This window comes from Dendropsophus ebraccatus, chromosome 10, assembly GCF_027789765.1.
Source record: "Dendropsophus ebraccatus isolate aDenEbr1 chromosome 10, aDenEbr1.pat, whole genome shotgun sequence".
Lineage (NCBI taxonomy): Eukaryota > Metazoa > Chordata > Amphibia > Anura > Hylidae > Dendropsophus > Dendropsophus ebraccatus.
Window position 1 is genome coordinate 73,194,546 of NC_091463.1, and position 16,565 is coordinate 73,211,110.

The 16,565-nt window shown below is 44.0% G+C and overlaps 1 protein-coding gene across 2 annotated transcripts; it reads left to right on the forward strand.

Annotated features, from left to right (window-relative positions):
• The first annotated feature begins 1,147 nt into the window (after positions 1-1,147).
• Positions 1,148-15,686, forward strand: ECH1 (enoyl-CoA hydratase 1). Of its 2 annotated transcripts, none has more exons than XM_069986617.1 (10): positions 1,148-1,272; positions 2,470-2,632; positions 3,737-3,825; positions 5,562-5,686; positions 6,873-6,921; positions 6,999-7,063; positions 12,071-12,141; positions 14,074-14,145; positions 14,637-14,787; positions 14,866-15,686. In XM_069986617.1, the coding sequence occupies exons 1-10, from the start codon at positions 1,242-1,244 to the stop codon at positions 14,968-14,970; spliced, it is 921 nt and encodes a 306-aa protein (XP_069842718.1). In that variant the 5' UTR covers positions 1,148-1,241; the 3' UTR covers positions 14,971-15,686. The 2 variants fall into 2 exon arrangements, with proteins under 2 accessions (XP_069842718.1, XP_069842719.1); XM_069986618.1 differs by lacking the exon at positions 1,148-1,272 and adding an exon at positions 1,463-1,519.
• The last annotated feature ends 879 nt before the right edge of the window (positions 15,687-16,565 follow it).

Genomic DNA, 16,565 nt, shown 5'->3' on the forward strand with positions numbered 1-16,565 from the left:
TCATGCCATTCCTGGACAGCCAAAGCAATATCATGCAGAGTTTAGAATACACTTACATAGGGTAAATAGAATGCCAGCGAGTACAAAGAAAAATGTATTTCCGATAAACAGTGGCTTGTTAGCGTGGGTAAAATGGTAATGAGAATAGCATAATAAAGCAGCTGCCACTTTAATAACACTAAAAGGTGTGGACGTCCCCGAGGGCGCCTCTGCCTGGGCTGAATGTCACCCGGCAGCAATGCTTATAGCGTCAGTGGGAATCTACAGCCAACACTGGGGAAGTGATAAGGCTATGTTCACACATGGCATTTAGTGTATGTTTAGTTAGCGCTATTTTGTGGTAAAATAGCAGCAATATTTTTACTGTAATTTTGATGGAATTGCAGCAAAAATGGCAAGATTTAATTGCAAATTTTTGCAATTTGCGGCAAAATAGAACATATTAAATGCTATGTGTGAACGTCAGGCAACAGGAAGAATCCTGCGATTATGTGTGCAGCGCTAAGCCTGGCCTCTTTAGGCTGTGTTTTTGAAAAATTGAAGTGCCAGATAACTCACTGCTACTGCTCTGGACAATTCCTGACATGGACAGAGGTGGCAGCAGAGAGCACTGTGTCAGACTGGAAAGAATACACCACTTCCTGCAGGACATACAGCAGCTGATAAATACTGGAAGATTGGAATTTTTAAACAGAAGTAATTTAGAAATCTATATGACTTTCTGACACCAGTTAATTCAAAACAAGATATTCTCCAGAGTTCCCCTTTAACAGGACATTCCATTTTTCGCAACCCCATAATCGCAAGAAGTCCACCCAGATTTCTTGTGACTGCGCTTGCGGCCACTTTTGGATCAGAAAGTGACCCAGTTCATTTGCAAAAAGAAGACAGAATTATTAGCTGAGAACAAAGTGTATTAAAGGGCCTGGGTATTATGAGCACTCCCATTGATTTAATAGGGTTGTAGAGAAAAAAAAAACAAAAATCCACACAGCACAGTGATCTCCAATCCCTTTTTGCACATGGGTAATACATTAAAGTGCAATCTTACTCTTGACCTTTAGGTGGCAGAAGAATCTAAGTGTATCTCCAGTCACTAAGTGTAGCACCATGTGTCCTTCCTCTCTCCAGTCTTTATGTGTAGCTCCATGCTTGAGGGGAGGGAGCAGCTGCTGAACAATATGGCGCTGCCCATAGTGTGACCTGGACTGTGTTTTGTGCAGGAAGACAGTAAACCTATCATGGCTGTGATCAGAGGACTCCTGAGAAGAGGTAAGCACTCTGTGATCCCTCTCCACAGGGTCAGCACTCTATTAGAGGGTTGTCATTGCTTGTTTGCATACATGTGACCTGACATGATAATATTCACTCTGGGATGACACTGTAATGATATATCCTGATAAATACAAACATATACTAGTATACTTGTACGCCTGCAGACTTGCCCCCTCCCTCCTGTAGTGAACTTTACCCCAGATACTTAGTGACATGGACTCCTGATCCAGAGGCGGCTGTCAAGGTACACGGATCATTGGACTCCTGCGTAATATAGGGATTTAATAGGAATATAAGGAAATAAATCGCTGAGGCTATTGCAAAACTACAACCCCAAGCATGCTCTGACATACTGGGAGTTAGCGTCTAAACCAGGGGTAGGGAACCTTGGCTCTCCAGCTGTAGCAAAACTACAACTACCATCATGTCTGGACAGCCAAAGCTTAGCATTGGCTGTCCAGCATGATGGGAGTTGTAGTTATGCAACAGCTGGAGAGCCAAGGTTCTATACCCCTGGTCTAAACAGTGTTTGCAGACGGGCAATAAAAAGTTTTACAATTGCAACAATGACACGCTGGTATTGAAATTACATAGGGCTGGTATGGACAAGGACTTTTAAAGGGGTTTTTCACAAAAAAAAAATTCTTTCAAATCAACTGGTAGATTTGTAATTTACTTCTTTTTACTTGCAATTTTATTTTTTCAAATCAACTGGTTATAAAAACTTATATAGATTTGTAAATTACTTCTACTGAAAAATCTCCAGTCTTCCAGTACATATCAGCTGCTGTATGTCCTGCAGGAAGGGATGTATTCTTTCCAATCACAGTCCTCTCTGCTGCCACCTCTGTCCATGACACCTCTGTCCATTAACAGCAGCGAATCTCTACAGAAAACCTCTCCAGCTCTCCAGAAGGGAAAGAACCCCACTTCCTGCAGGACATACAGCAGCTGATAAGTACTAGAAGACTTAAGATTTTTTTTTAATAGTAAATTAAATAAGTAAGTAAACTACAAATTACTTTCTGGCACCAATTAATTTGAAATAAAAACATTTTTGGTGACCAACCCCTTTAAGATGGCAGGCTGGCACCATAGGGGTTTGAGGTCTCTTTACAGTGTTTATATGACATGATGACCTGGCACTGATATATGATGTAGAGGTGTTCATATAGGATTTTATTTGATCTTTAGACCTTCACAAAGTGGTTCTAGGTGTCCGAAATATGTCGTCCGAGACGGGACTATCCTCATACAGCTACGAAACCCTGAAAGTCACTACACCAGTGGATCACGTCTTCCACGTGGAGATAAACCGTCCAGAGAAGAGAAATGCAATGAACAAGGCTTTCTGGAGGTAATAAGATTCGTTTTCATCGTTATCGTGTGGTGCTAACATAGTCTGTGGTGTCGTAGAGAGTAAAACTAAGCATAAACACTAGAGAAAGAGAACTGTCAACCACTGGGTAGGACTGCTTAGTTCAGAACGTGCAAAGTTGTCAAGTGGGCGGGCTGATAGGTGTCAGTCACTGTGTAGAACCGCCCACATGAGCACATAATGAGCAGAGATTTACCTGACTAAATGACAAGTTATCCTGGAACATTTTTCCACAAAACTGTATATCAATCTGCTGCTCAGCTCCTAATCTAATCTATCATATGCTGCCCTTAGGGTCCTATTACATGGGCCGTCTACGGCCCCATCATTTTAGTAAACGAACGCCGATCTGCTAGACCTGGACCTATTAGACGTCCTAATAATTGAGCAGCAAGGGCTGCATGGACATCGTTAGCAATGTCCATGCAGCCCTTGCTCAAACACTTGTCACCTTACCTCTCCCTGCTCCTGGTCTTCTCTACTGTTCTCCGCAGCAGGGAAAGGTAAAGTGTCAGGTGTTTGAGCATTTGTCGGCCGCACATCGCTATTGTTGCGGTCGGCGCCCGACGATTTTACGTCCAAACCTAAACCAACGATCAGCCTATGATTGTTTCATCAGCTGATTGTTGTCTGTATTGCACAGAGCGATAATCAACCCGATTTGGCCGCTTATCGCTCTGTGTAATTGGGCCCTGAATTTTCAGTGTGACATTTTCAGTCTGAATTTTCAGTGTGACATTTCCCCTTTAAGAAGAATAAAGTTGTATTTTAATATGAGACACTGATAGCACATCCACAGGATGTATCTGGCTGCCGCTACCAGGTGGGCACACATATGGTCACTTCTCTATTCTTTTCCTGCCTGGTTGTCATACAAGGTGGGGAGGCGGTCAGGGGACCCTATTTCTGAAGATGTCGTCCTGCTATAATGTATATAATAGAAACACCCCTGTGGCTGCCATCTGCTTATCTCCGGGAATCAATGACCCCAGCAGGTAACAATCCTGTTGTTGGGTCCTTGTGTCCCCAGATGGCAGAAAACCACCTGCTATGCCTCATAGATATCATGTGTTTTTCCTACAGGGAGATGGTCCTTTGCTTTCGGGCTCTGGGAGAAGACACTAACTGTAGGGCGGTCGTCATTTCTGGAGCTGGGAAGATGTTCACATCAGGTCAGTACTATGCCTAGTGTATCTTGGTGTGCACTAACACAGAGCCCGCCATGATGGACAACATTCTTAGGCCCCATTAACCCATATATGTGGCTAAGCATCCCTCTGGCATGGTAGTAAAATACAGAAGCAAAACTAGGGCTAGAACCAATCCCATTGTTCTCTGTGGTGTCGTTCTTGGCGTCCAGCATGTTAAACAACAGTCCGTGGAGCCTCAGTTACGAGTCTCTAAACACGGGATAGCCAGATATCTCTAGCCTGTTGCCACGGGGTGCCTCCATGATGGGGAGAGCACCACACCACCCTGATAGGTAGCCCCTTATGTCCTACTCTGTTGCGAGTATTGGAACATAAATAGGGAAACAACAGGGTGACCCCTTTTTGTCAATGTCTAACTCAAGGTGCGAGTATTGCGATCATGACAAGGGCTTGCCAAGGCAGGCATCTGTTTCATAACTGTGCTCAGCCAATCGCGGCCGAGCAGCTGATGACGCGTGTCGCGTCATCAGCTGCTCAGCCGCGATTGGCTGAGCATAACTGTGCTCAGCCAATCGCGGCTGAGCACAGTTATGACGCGGCAGAGGGGGGGCGGCAGGAGCGGGTCGGCCGGCCACCCGAAGATAACGTCTTTGAAGAAGATGGCGGACGGGGTTGGTCGACACGGATCAGGTATGTATAGCGCACCGCAATTCCGGGTACACGTGCGGGGGTGGGGGGACACGGGGAATGGGGCGATTCACAGACATAACATACATTACAATGTTGTATAACTTTGTAATGTGTGTTATTCTGTGAATAATTGCTGAGCGGCGCACTACCCCTTTTAAGGCTATATCCTAGTTTTGACCTTAAAGGGGTTTTGACATGATTAACATTCATCACTTAACTGTACTGTAGGTGGTGAGCGCCTGATCCTTACAATCTGTGTCCCCATGGTATCTTCCATCATAGCTGAGTACCCATAGAGGGGTGCAGTGTACATGTCCTACTGATATGAGTCTTGTTGGTGGGAAAATCCTTTTAAAGGGGTTGTCTAGGCCTAAAAAAAAACAAAAAACAGAAACAGCACTTCTCCTGTCCTCAGTTTGGGAATAGCTTTTACAGCTCAGTTTCACTGATGTGAATGAGACTGAATTGCAATAACACACACAACCTGGGGACAGGGGAAGCTATGCTGTTGCTATTCGTGAAAAAAAAAAACCTTTAGGGGTGCAGCAAAGTTTTCCCCACTGCATTCAGAAAGTTTATTTTTACATTGACATAGGCATATAAGACCTTTTTTTTTGGAGGGGGCATGGTGATGGTTAGTATTTTTTTATGTGTATTTTTTTTTTTCTTTTAGATTTTTTTCTACATTTTCCTAATAGACTACACTGGTGGATATACAAAGAGAGCCTTCTCTCCCCTCTGAACCATTGAGTGTATTATACCTGGCACCTGGGCTCAGGAGCCATGATAGTACAGCATGGTGCAGGAACCGCTAGGCCCTCAAACTGTACTGGTATGGCGTAATGTGAAGGAGATAAAGGGCTTGTATTAGACAACATGGCTGCTCTCCTTCAGAAAAGTAGCGCCACTCCATAGTTTCTGTGTGGCATTGCATCTTCGCGCCACTTTCTGTTTTTATCCTACTTTGTAGTCCTTATTCCCCCACCATCTATCAGTGATTAGTGACATTCTGTTTTTAGGGTTCATGCACATGAAAAAGCTTCTTTAATATTTTTGTTCTTCTCCAGGGATCGATCTCATGGATATGGCAAGTGACTTTTTACAGCCGCAGGAAGACGATGCTGCCAGAATTGCCTGGAACCTCCGCAAGAAGATTGTAGACTATCAAGAATCCTTTACTGTTATTGAGAAGGTTTGTGTCCCTATCTGGGAACATATACTTCTAGGATACGTATGGCACATAGCAAGAGTATCAGGAAACCTATTTCCTCCGGTGTTCCCTTTATTTCTACCACTGATTGACCTTCAGTTTTTTGAAGAAGTGAATCCAGATTATATCCAACACTCCGACTACAATAAAACTTCTTTATCATGTGAAAAAAAAGTAAAAAAACCAACAACGTAGTCCCAGGAATTATATGTATAATCGATCTATGCGTTTGGAGCCACTGATTGGCTCTCAATCATGACTACTTACAGCAGCGCATTTCTTTTATTTGTTTTTTTTCCGTTTCTATATGTTATATATGTTCCTCAAGTCGTTACGATTACAACGATATGTAACGTGTATAACTTTCATTGTATCTGATGGCCTGTAAAAAATTCAAACCATTGTTAACAAATATATGTTCCTTAAAATCGCTCTATTTCCATGCTTATAGCGCTTTTATCCTTTGGTCTATGGGGCTGTGTGAGGTGTCATTTTTTGCGCCATGATGTGTTCTTTCTATCGCTACTTTGATTGCGCATATGCGACTTTTTTATCGCTTTTTATTACAATTTTTCTGGATTTGATGCGACCAAAAATGCGCAATTTGGGGATTTTTTTGCGCTTACGCCATTTACCGTGCAAGATCAGGAATGGGATTAGTTAATAGTTCGGGCGATTACGCACGCGGCGATACCAAACATGTTTATTTATGTATTTTTATTTATAAACTGGGAAAAGGGGGGTGATTCTGACTTATTAGGGGAGGGGGCTTTTTATTGATAATAACAATTTATTTTTCTTTTACACTTATACTAGAAGGCCCCCTGGGGTTAGGGTTATTTCCCCTGGGGGACTTCTAGTATAAGTGCACTGATCTCTCATTGAGATCTATGCTGCATACATGTCCTCCATAAGCGTATATAGGCTCAGTGTTGACCACTTGGGAGGTGGGGCATGGTCACATGCTCCTCCATGTCGGCCATCTTATGAACAGAATCACCACAGAGCAGGGCAGCACAGCCTGGAGGAGGGGAGTGTGATATTAGCTCTATGAGGTGCACAGGGAGCTGCTGTCAGTATATACAGTGAGTACACTTACTAATACTGTACACTGAACTGTTGGCCAACTCCTTTAAACTCATTGCTAACATTGTATTTTTATTTGCAGTGCACAAAGCCTGTGATTGCAGCCGTTCACAATGGATGCATCGGGGGAGGTGAGAAAGCACCGGAAAACACTGCTAAATTATTATGACCTGTAAAATATCTTTTAGTCATGCTGTGTGTCCTACAGGTGTGGATCTGGCCACCGCCTGTGACATCCGCTACTGTTCCCAAGATGCCTTTTTTCAAGTAAAGGTAAGAGACCCTTCTGGTTTATTTGTAAGCCTTTCCTGACATTTGATTCATTTGCTGAGCTTGCACCTGGGTGCTGGCTGCTACCATGAATGGCCAGCATTGGAGATAACCCCTAGATACTGGGGCCTCAATTGTCGAGCCTCCAGGTGGCTTCCCTGTGATGGAATTGCAGGGTGTTAAAGGGGTAGTGCGGCGCTAATCATTTATTCACAAAATACCACACATTACAAAGTTATACAACTTTGTAATGTGTGTTGTGTGTGAATGGCCTCCTTCCACAGTTATGCTCAGCCAATCGCGGCTCGACACGAATGCCATAAGTATAATGCACCAACACTTCCGGGTCTAGCGTGGGTGGGGGGAACACGGGGAAGGGGGCCATTCACATACATAACACACATTACAAAGTTGTATAACTTTGTAATGTGTGTTATTTTGTGAATAAATGATTAGCGCCGCACTACACCTTTAATTGATTGTAATGGGTAAGGGGTTAACAGCATGTTATTAAAGGAAGTGCAGCACGAGAAGAGTAGGTTGGGGGTGTTTAGACCCCAAGTGATCATTAGAATGAGCTAGAAGAAAAGTGCTCAGCTTAAAGGGAACCTGTCACCCCCCGTGCCGGGGTGACAGGCTCCCGACCCCCCGTTAGAGCCCCCTATACTCACCTAATCCCGCTTCTGGAGGTGGTGGGGTGATGAAGATCTCAGCCGCTGCAGCCTGGCGCGTGCTCAGAGATGAGTCCAACACCCATAGAGAATGACAGGAGAGTCCAGCTCTGTCATTCTCTATGAGCGTTGGACTCTCATCGCGCGCGCCGGGCTGCAGCCGCTGAGATCTCCGTGACCCGACCACCTCCAGAAGTGGGACCAGGCGGGATCAGGTGAGTATAGGGGGCTCTAACGGGGGGTCGGGAGCCTGTCACCCCGGCACGGGGGGTGACAGGTTCCCTTTAACACTTCTGTCGCCATCTCCTTCTTCATTGCTGGAAATAGATGCTATAAAAAATATTGAGCCCGTCTTCTGCAGCAAAATAAAGCGATGGGGACAGATGCACTCAGCTGCTTACTACTCCAGGCTTGTTCTAGCCATCAGTGTGACTCTTAAGACCCAGACCGCCACCAATCAAAAGTTTTGATATCTGTGTCTTTATGACATGTCATAAGTGTTTCGTTTTTTAAAGGGGTTGTCCAGCGAAAATCTTTTTCTTTCAAATCAGATGGTTTCAGAACGTTATATAGATTTGTAATTTACTTCTATTTAAAAATCTCAAGTCTTCTCATACTTATCAGCTGCTGTATGTCCTGCAGGAAGTGATGTTTTCTTTTCAGTCTGACGCAGTGCCATGTCAGGAACTGTCCAGAACAGGAGAGGTTTTCTATGGGAATTTGCTACTGCTCTGGACAGTTCCTGTGTCGGCCAGAGATGTCAGTAGAGAGCACTGTGTCAGACTGAAAAAAAAAACATTTCCTGTAGGACATAAAGCAGCTGATAAGTATGGGAAGACTTGAGATTTTTAAATAGAAGTTAATTACAAATCTTTATAACCCCAAAAACCGAAACATACTATCCTCAAACTAAGGTCCTCAGGCGCAGGCACATATGCAACAAGTCCTGGAGACATCCACAAGGCATTCACTGACTACTATTCCACATTATACACGGCGTCAGCCCACGACTCCGAAGCAGCATGGTCCTTTTTACACAAAGTTGACCCCCCTAAACTGACCCCAGACCAACGTGAGGCACTATCCACTCCCATCACCGAATTAGAATTAACATCCGTGATAAGTAGCCTTCCTTCCCAGAAGTCCCCCGGCCCGGACGGTCTGCCAGGAGAATACTACAAAATTTTACTCCCGCATATTAAACCTACCCTTCTTTCCTTATACAACGCAATATATATAGAAAACATGCAAGTCCCCCAGTTCCACGAATCCCGTACGGTCCTCATCCCTAAACCAAACAGAGACCCTCAACTCGTACAATCCTATCGGCCCATCTCGTTGCTCAATCAGGATTATAAAATTCTAACCAAAATCATAGCTAACCGTTTACAACTAATTCTCCCCTCACTTTTGACTGACTCCCAAATAGGATTTATGCACAATAGGCACTCTGCAAAGGGCATCCGTCTGGCGATGGCGGCAACTGTTGCAGCACAATCCCGAGACTCACCACAAACTCTCCTTCTGAGTCTTGACGCCGAAAAGGCATTTGACATGGTCTCTTGGAAGTTCTTAGAGATATCACTTGGATATCGCAACTGCGGAGCTGTTTTTCTCTCCTTTCTGCGCTGTCTCCAGATGGATGCCCAGACATGCTTTACAATAAACGGACTCAACTCCACACAGATCTCACTATACCGTGGTACCCGTCAAGGCTGTCCCCTGTCCCCTCTTTTATTCAACCTTTCCATAGACCCCCTTCTTCGTTTATTACACACAAACTCTTCCCACCAGGGTATTCAAGTGGGCTCTAGGGAAATAAGAGTATCGGCATTTGCAGATGACTTATTGTTGTTTATTCGCAACCCTAGACACACGCTAGGTCACATCCTGCAGCTTATAACCCAGTATGGGAGTATCTCTGGCTTTACTTTAAACCTGGACAAGTCCGAGGCTTTAATTCTAAAGGGCCCTTCGGCCCCAACCTGGGCTACAGAACACAACATAAAGTGGGCACGTTCCCACATAAAATATCTAGGAGTCCTCATCACCAGAAACCCCGACAGCCTGTATGCCACTAACATCAAACAATACCACACTCATCTCAAAACTTTATTACAACCCTGGGAATCCTTTACTTTATCCTTCTCGGGAAGAGCCAACTTAATCAAAATGATCGCCTTCCCCAAGCTTCTCTACATCATGCAATCCCTCTCTTTATACCTCAAACAGTCTGACATCAAGCTAATAACAGCGACATATAGACGTTTCATATGGAACAATGCTCCTCCTAGAATAGCCATGCGATATCTAGAGCAAACAAAATATAATGGTGGCCTTAACTTCCCTAATCTCAGAAACTACAACCTAGCTGCTCTCTTGCGCATAGTCAGAGACTGGACCCATGGCCTCTCCTGTTATACATCCCACGACATAGAAGGTAACTTCGTGGCCCCACACTCGCTACTCTACGTGTTACATGCTCCGCCTGACCAACTTCCCGAAAGCATCAGGCGCAATCCGCTGCTTTTCCCACCCATAAAGGCCTGGCAGGCTGTCCGTAGGCTCTCTGACCTACCCGTACACACGTCCTTGCTGCTCCCCTTCCTAGGTAATCCCAACTTCCAGGACGGAAAACCAGCACACATATTTTCCACCTGGCAATCCCATCATAACATAACTAAAGTTTTAGACATACTCTCTCCTGCACTAACTTCTACTCTGTCCTTCACTGAGGCGCAAGCCAAATTTGCCCTTCCCTCTTCTGCCTTCTTTCCGTTCTTGCAGGCTACCAGTTATGCAAGGAACGTACTACACATAATAAAGCCACAAGACAAGGAGGACCTCACAGTCAATCTCATGGTAAAAACCAAAAACGCCTCACAACTTGTCTCTCACTACTATACCTTTTTACGCCCCAATCTCGACTACTCTACCTCTCCACATGGCCTCTCCAAATGGCTGCAACACATGCCCCACCTCACCTCTTCGGATTTGGTGGATACATTGTACAGGGCAAAAAAAATCCTTCCTGCTGCATCCTATTGGGATATGGCAGTTAAAATTACACATAGGGCGTATATATCTCCACATCGAAACTACATAATGGGACGTATTCCGTCGTCCGCGTGCCCCAGATGTCAGGCCCCTACTGCCGACCTTTATCACTGTTTTTGGGACTGTTCGGAAATCCAGGTCTTCTGGAAACAAGTTAGAGACTTTGCATGTGCTAATTTGCTAAACCATGTGCCCCTAACTCCTGAATGGGCCATCTTCGGTCACATAGATTACACCGCCCACCCCTGCTCAAGGGAAGCCAAAAAACTTCTCTTCATGGTATCCGCGGCTGCCAGGAAATCAATATTGCAAGAGTGGCTCTCCCCGACCCCCCCATCCCTGCGGCTTTTTCTACAAAAGCTAACTTTTCTTTTTAGAATGGATTGGGTGGAAGCCGCCCTACACAAAGAGTCTAAAGTCAAAGCCTTTTTTCTACTTTGGGACTCCTTTATCCAAATTATGCCCACCAGAATACAACAGAAATTACGGACCACATTCCAACATACCACTTGGTACTTGGAACAATCACTCTCGTCCAGCCCCCCTGTTTGATAAGACCTGGTTGGTGCTCGACTGCTGTTATCCATTACTCTCTCTGTTCTCAACGCCTTGGAGGGCGGCTCGCGCCCTTATTGCTGCTCCCACACTGCTTGGCCTGCATTTTCTTGGTTCTCTGTTTTTGTTTGGTTGACAGTTTGTAACACTTCTTGTTAGCCTCCCTGGGGGTGGCAGAATTATACTTAAGACACATTGTCTCGAACTGCCGTCTTCACTACAACTCCCCAAACTTGGCACAATGTACAAAACTGGTTTATAAGTTTGACATTGCACTGTTGCTGGCTCATGAATGTGCTCTGTATGACTACTGTATGTTACTGGTCGATGTATCTATTATTTTTGGCAACCTGTGCCACTCCCCCCACCCAGTTCCTTTCCTTTCCCCCTTACCTGTTCCCCCACCCCCTCCTCTACCCTATCCATTGTTGTCTAATAAGTTAATAAAAACATGTGGAAAAAAAAAAAACAAATCTTTATAACTTTCTGAAACCAGTTGATTTGAAAGCAAAAGATTTTCGCTGGATAACCCCTTTAATACATCAATATTACCAATTCTTTAATCAGCTTTGCTTTTTATAAGCTCTGTAGTTCTGACATCAATAACAATATTTTTGTTTTAGCAGATTCCCTTTTCTTTAGTTAGGCTTTTAGATTTTTTCTAACTTTCCATAGAAATAGGGGTATCTACAGGTTCCTCCAGTTATATAATAGTCTCTTCTTGCAGGAGGTGGATGTGGGTTTGGCCGCTGATGTGGGAACCTTGCAGCGTCTTCCAAACGTCATTGGGAACAGAAGGTATGGACAAGTCTTTAAATAGATAAATCGAGAACACTATTGGTTGTGGCTAAAAATACTGATCAAAATACTATATGTAAACTTCACAGTGATTTGCATTAGGCCTTATGCGAATGGAGCTGTATAAAATGCATGTGCTGCATAACTATACAGTGTTCATAGGCCAATACATGAGATCTCTTAAAGTGTACCTGTTATCATAAAAATCTTTGACATTGTCAAAAGTTTTGATTGGTCCGTGTGTTCAGACCTGTACTGATCGTGAGTATGTGGCGGGAGAACACCGCAACATCTTAAAATGTGAGCACGTATTAAAGGGGTTGGCCACTTTACAGTAAAATTTCTTAGTGTACAGTATTAGTAAGTATACTCACTTACTCGCTGTGCCGCCCTGCTCTTTGGTGAGTTTGTCCATAAGATGGCCGACATGGAGGAGCATGTGACCATGCCCTGCCCCCAGTGTCCACCATAGGCATATACAGGTTCAGTGGTGGACACTGGGGGGTGGGGCATGGTCACATGCTCCTCCATGTTGGCCATCTTATGGACAGACTCACCACAGAGCAGGGCAGCACAGCCTGGAGGAGGGAAGTCTTGAGGTACACTGAGTCTATGAGGTACACAGGCAGTTGCTGTCAATATATACAGTACACTTACTAATACTGTACACTGAACAATTTTACTATCCGGCTCCATTAGAATCAATGGAGCCGCGTCATAGAGGGGAGGGGGTTTCCTCCCACTGGGGGCGGCCCGGCCCTCCTTCAGTGCTTCAGCCCCGGCCCGATACCTGTGGATAGAACGGCGCTGTACACGGGAACCGGGCCGCGGTTCAAAAAATGGACCGCGGCACCGGCTTCCCTGCGCCAACGCCGATCTATTGTGGATCATGTTAAAGCGAATGTACCTGATGGTACATTCGCTTTAAGGTATTTGATGGTGCGCTATACAGTAAAGGAATTGGAGTAAAACAGGCAGGATAGTAGTGTTAGTTCAGATTTTGTCCACAGGGAGACGAATTTACTAAAGAACATGCACCTACACCTTTTCTATCTATCTATCTATCTATCTATCTATCTATCTATCTATCTTCATTTTTCAAAGTTCTGAGCTATTTTCTTAATACAGCATGTCTTTATAGAGGTTGGAGCTTTATTTTCCTGGTATGGAGTTTAATATCCCCCTGCATGGCTGTAGTTACACCACTAGGGAGAGCTATTGAGCTAGCTACATAATATGATATGTTAATCATCTACTATAAGACAGTATCCAGAATGTGCCTAAGCTCCCTGTAGTAGCGGCTGTAGGAAGACTGATGTGTTGTGTGTGTATTGTGGTTTGGAGCAATTAAAAAGTCATCATCACTATTAGATTTTGAGCAGAAGCCTTGTGTAATCTAAAATAGACTGGCTGCCTAGTAATTAGAGATGGCGAACCTGGAGCATGCTTGAGTCCATCTGAACCCGAACTTTCGGCAATTGATTAGCGGTGGCTGCTGAAGTTGGATAAAGCCCTAAGGCTATGTGGAAATCATGGATATAGTCATTGGCTGTATCCATGTTTTCCAGACAACCTTAGAGCTTTATCCAAGTTCAGCAGTCCCAGATAATACCAAACGTTCGGGTTCAGATCGACTCGAACCTGAACCCGGTTCGCTCATCTCTACTAGTAATTGCTACTTGAAAACTTTATATATGAGCCTTGAAACCATAGGTGTCCAACCTTCGGCCCTCCAGCTGTTGCAAAACTACATTTTCCATCATGCTTGGACAACCAAAGCTGGGAATTGGAGTTTTGCAACAGCTGGAGAACCGGAGATTGGTCACCCATGATCTAAACGTGTATGCAATAAACCACATTCTGGGTTTCTCTATAGGGGACCTTGGTATTGGTCTGCATGAGTGATAACCTGAGTCTCTTCTTCCCCTGTAGTCTGGTGAATGAGCTGGCCCTTACCGCTAGGAAGATGATGTCAGATGAGGCGTTGAGCAGCGGACTGGTCAGGTACCACAGCCTCATTGCTTTCTTTACTTTGCAGTGTGTCTCCTGTTCACAGCCAAGTAATTTAATTTTGCAACAATGCAATGGGTTTTCTGGCATTATATAAACAATATTACTAATATATTATTAGTTATTGTAAAGGAAAAGAGCAGATGCCCATAGTAAGCCAATTCTTCTGCTAAATTTCGCCTTACCTTACCTTTAACTGGGCATAATGCAATATACCTTATTAAGGGGGCACAGTGTATCATATACAGTAGCATCAGATAACATATGTTTTTTTTTTTTCTTTTCAAGTGTAGAAAATGTAAACATAAACATCCACATGAATGCAAGGACCTTAATTTTCCAGCAGGTTGTGTGAACCTGTGGAAATAGAGGTTAAATGATATGAGAAAAACATGGCCACTTTCTTCGGAAAAAAAAAATATATATAAATTTTTTCTAATCTTATAAATCCTGTTTTAACTTTATTTCCTCTCTGTCCCCTCCAGCCGGGTGTTCCCTGATAAGTCTTCCCTCCTTAGTGCGGCCTTTGACTTGGCCACTGAGATTGCCAGTAAAAGCCCTGTTGCTGTCCAAGGAACTAAAGTGAATCTGGTGTATTCTCGGGATCACTCTGTGCAGGAGAGTCTGAATTACATGGTGAGTGATCGTCCTGTTCTGCAATCCCCTGGACCTCGGTTATGACAGTCAGGTAACCATGTTCTGTCTGTGTCTCAGGCCACCTGGAACATGAGCATGTTACAGACCCAGGACATCATGGCGTCTGCACAGGCTGCTCTACAGAAGAAGACCCCAAAGGACGTCACATTTTCTAAACTGTAGGAGTCGCCTTTATTTTAGGATATTCATGCAACTTGCTGGACGGCTAGAATAACTGAAGTGTCCAGCACACAATTTCAAAGGGCATTACAGCTGAGAGTCATGGGGTATCTCCCTAGACCTGTAATAGTGGGACTAGGGACATACTGATTAATAGCAGTGGATTTACAGAATGGCTGTTAGTAATGTACGGTAAACTTACTCTAAATACGAACGGAAACATAATAATACATGTGCACTTAAAGGGTATGTCTATTTTTTACAATTATTTTTTATTGCTCTAATGCCTCTAAAATAAGAAAAACGAATGGTGTGTGCAAACAGCTTCGGTTAAACATTCTATACCGTTTTGTGTACATGGCTCATATGCAAAGCTATGTGTCACCAGGTTTATCAATAGTCCATGTGCAGTGTAATACATGTCTTCAGAAACAGACTACACATGTGTTTTTTGACCATAGAGACACATAGATTTGCATATGGGTTTTGTATATATTTAACAGTATAAGATTATTTGCACAGCTTTTATTTTAGATGCATGAGAGCAATAACATGGTTGAAAAGATGCCTGTAGCTGTTAATAATATATGAGTGATGCCTGGCATCATACTGAACTTTCTAACATTAACCTTACTACCTTTTATAAAATGACCATTTGCAGAATACAATCTGCTCTGTAATAATTCAATAAATGTTGGGTTGTACCCTCCCCACAATAAGCTGTGATGTCGTCGTCTTTCTGTGGACATGTCTTAGTTTTTAATAGGATTGTGAAATCGTTAAATAAGTAGGCATTTCATATTGTTACACGTTTCATATGTCCATCTTATAGAAAGGCCCGTCTGTATTTTATTGGCTCACACCTCTCAATAAATCCGGCTCATCTGAGGATAGCCGTGCAGGGTTGGCTTAGTTTTCATATGTTTGCACACATAGGCAACGGCCTACCCACTTTACTCCAATAATTGCCCACTTGGCAAGAATATCATTAAGTTATAAAAAGTTGCAAAACTGACTTTGCTCAAAAATGTATTTATTTATTTTTTATTCCAAAAGGCACCTTGTTGATAAATTAGTCCCATGTCTTTCGTGTAAAAAGTGGGATAAATACTTCCTGGACCACTCAGAGAGTGTCCTGCTTCACGCTGCCCACTCATAGAGAAACCAACTCACAAACAGGGCTACCAGGCCTTCTGCATGAGGGAACAAGGGTAGAGGGGCCTGCATGCTCTTCTCTATGAATGGGTGGAGTAGGACTCACAGGCTTTCTCTGTTTGTGAAGAGGGGTAGTAGAGCCAGCATACTTTCTTTGAGTGAATTGGGAAGCAGGACACTCAGGCTTTTTATTTATTGGGTGGGGTAAGCAGGACCCCCACAGGCTTTCTCTATGAATGGGCTTGATAGAAACTAGCTTAAAGCGAATGTCCCACCGGTACATTGCTGTTTTGTTTTTTACATAAACAGACTGGTGTCGGCCCCCGGTGTGACGATCAGCCCCTCTGTGCCAATTCTAATGGAGCCTTGTCACAAAGGGGAGGGTAGACCATCAAACTGGGGTTCGGTGGGCCGGCCCCCAGTGCTTCATCCCGGCCGTTGCT

Excerpts from the sequence above, each read along its gene's own strand:
- ECH1 (XM_069986617.1), top strand. The coding sequence starts at position 1,242 with ATGGCTGTGATCAGAGGACTCCTGAGAAGAG. Across the intron at positions 2,633-3,736 it reads ATGAACAAGGCTTTCTGGAG|GGAGATGGTCCTTTGCTTTC; the intron begins GTAATAAGATTC and ends TTTTTCCTACAG. Across the intron at positions 14,146-14,636 it reads TTGAGCAGCGGACTGGTCAG|CCGGGTGTTCCCTGATAAGT; the intron begins GTACCACAGCCT and ends TGTCCCCTCCAG.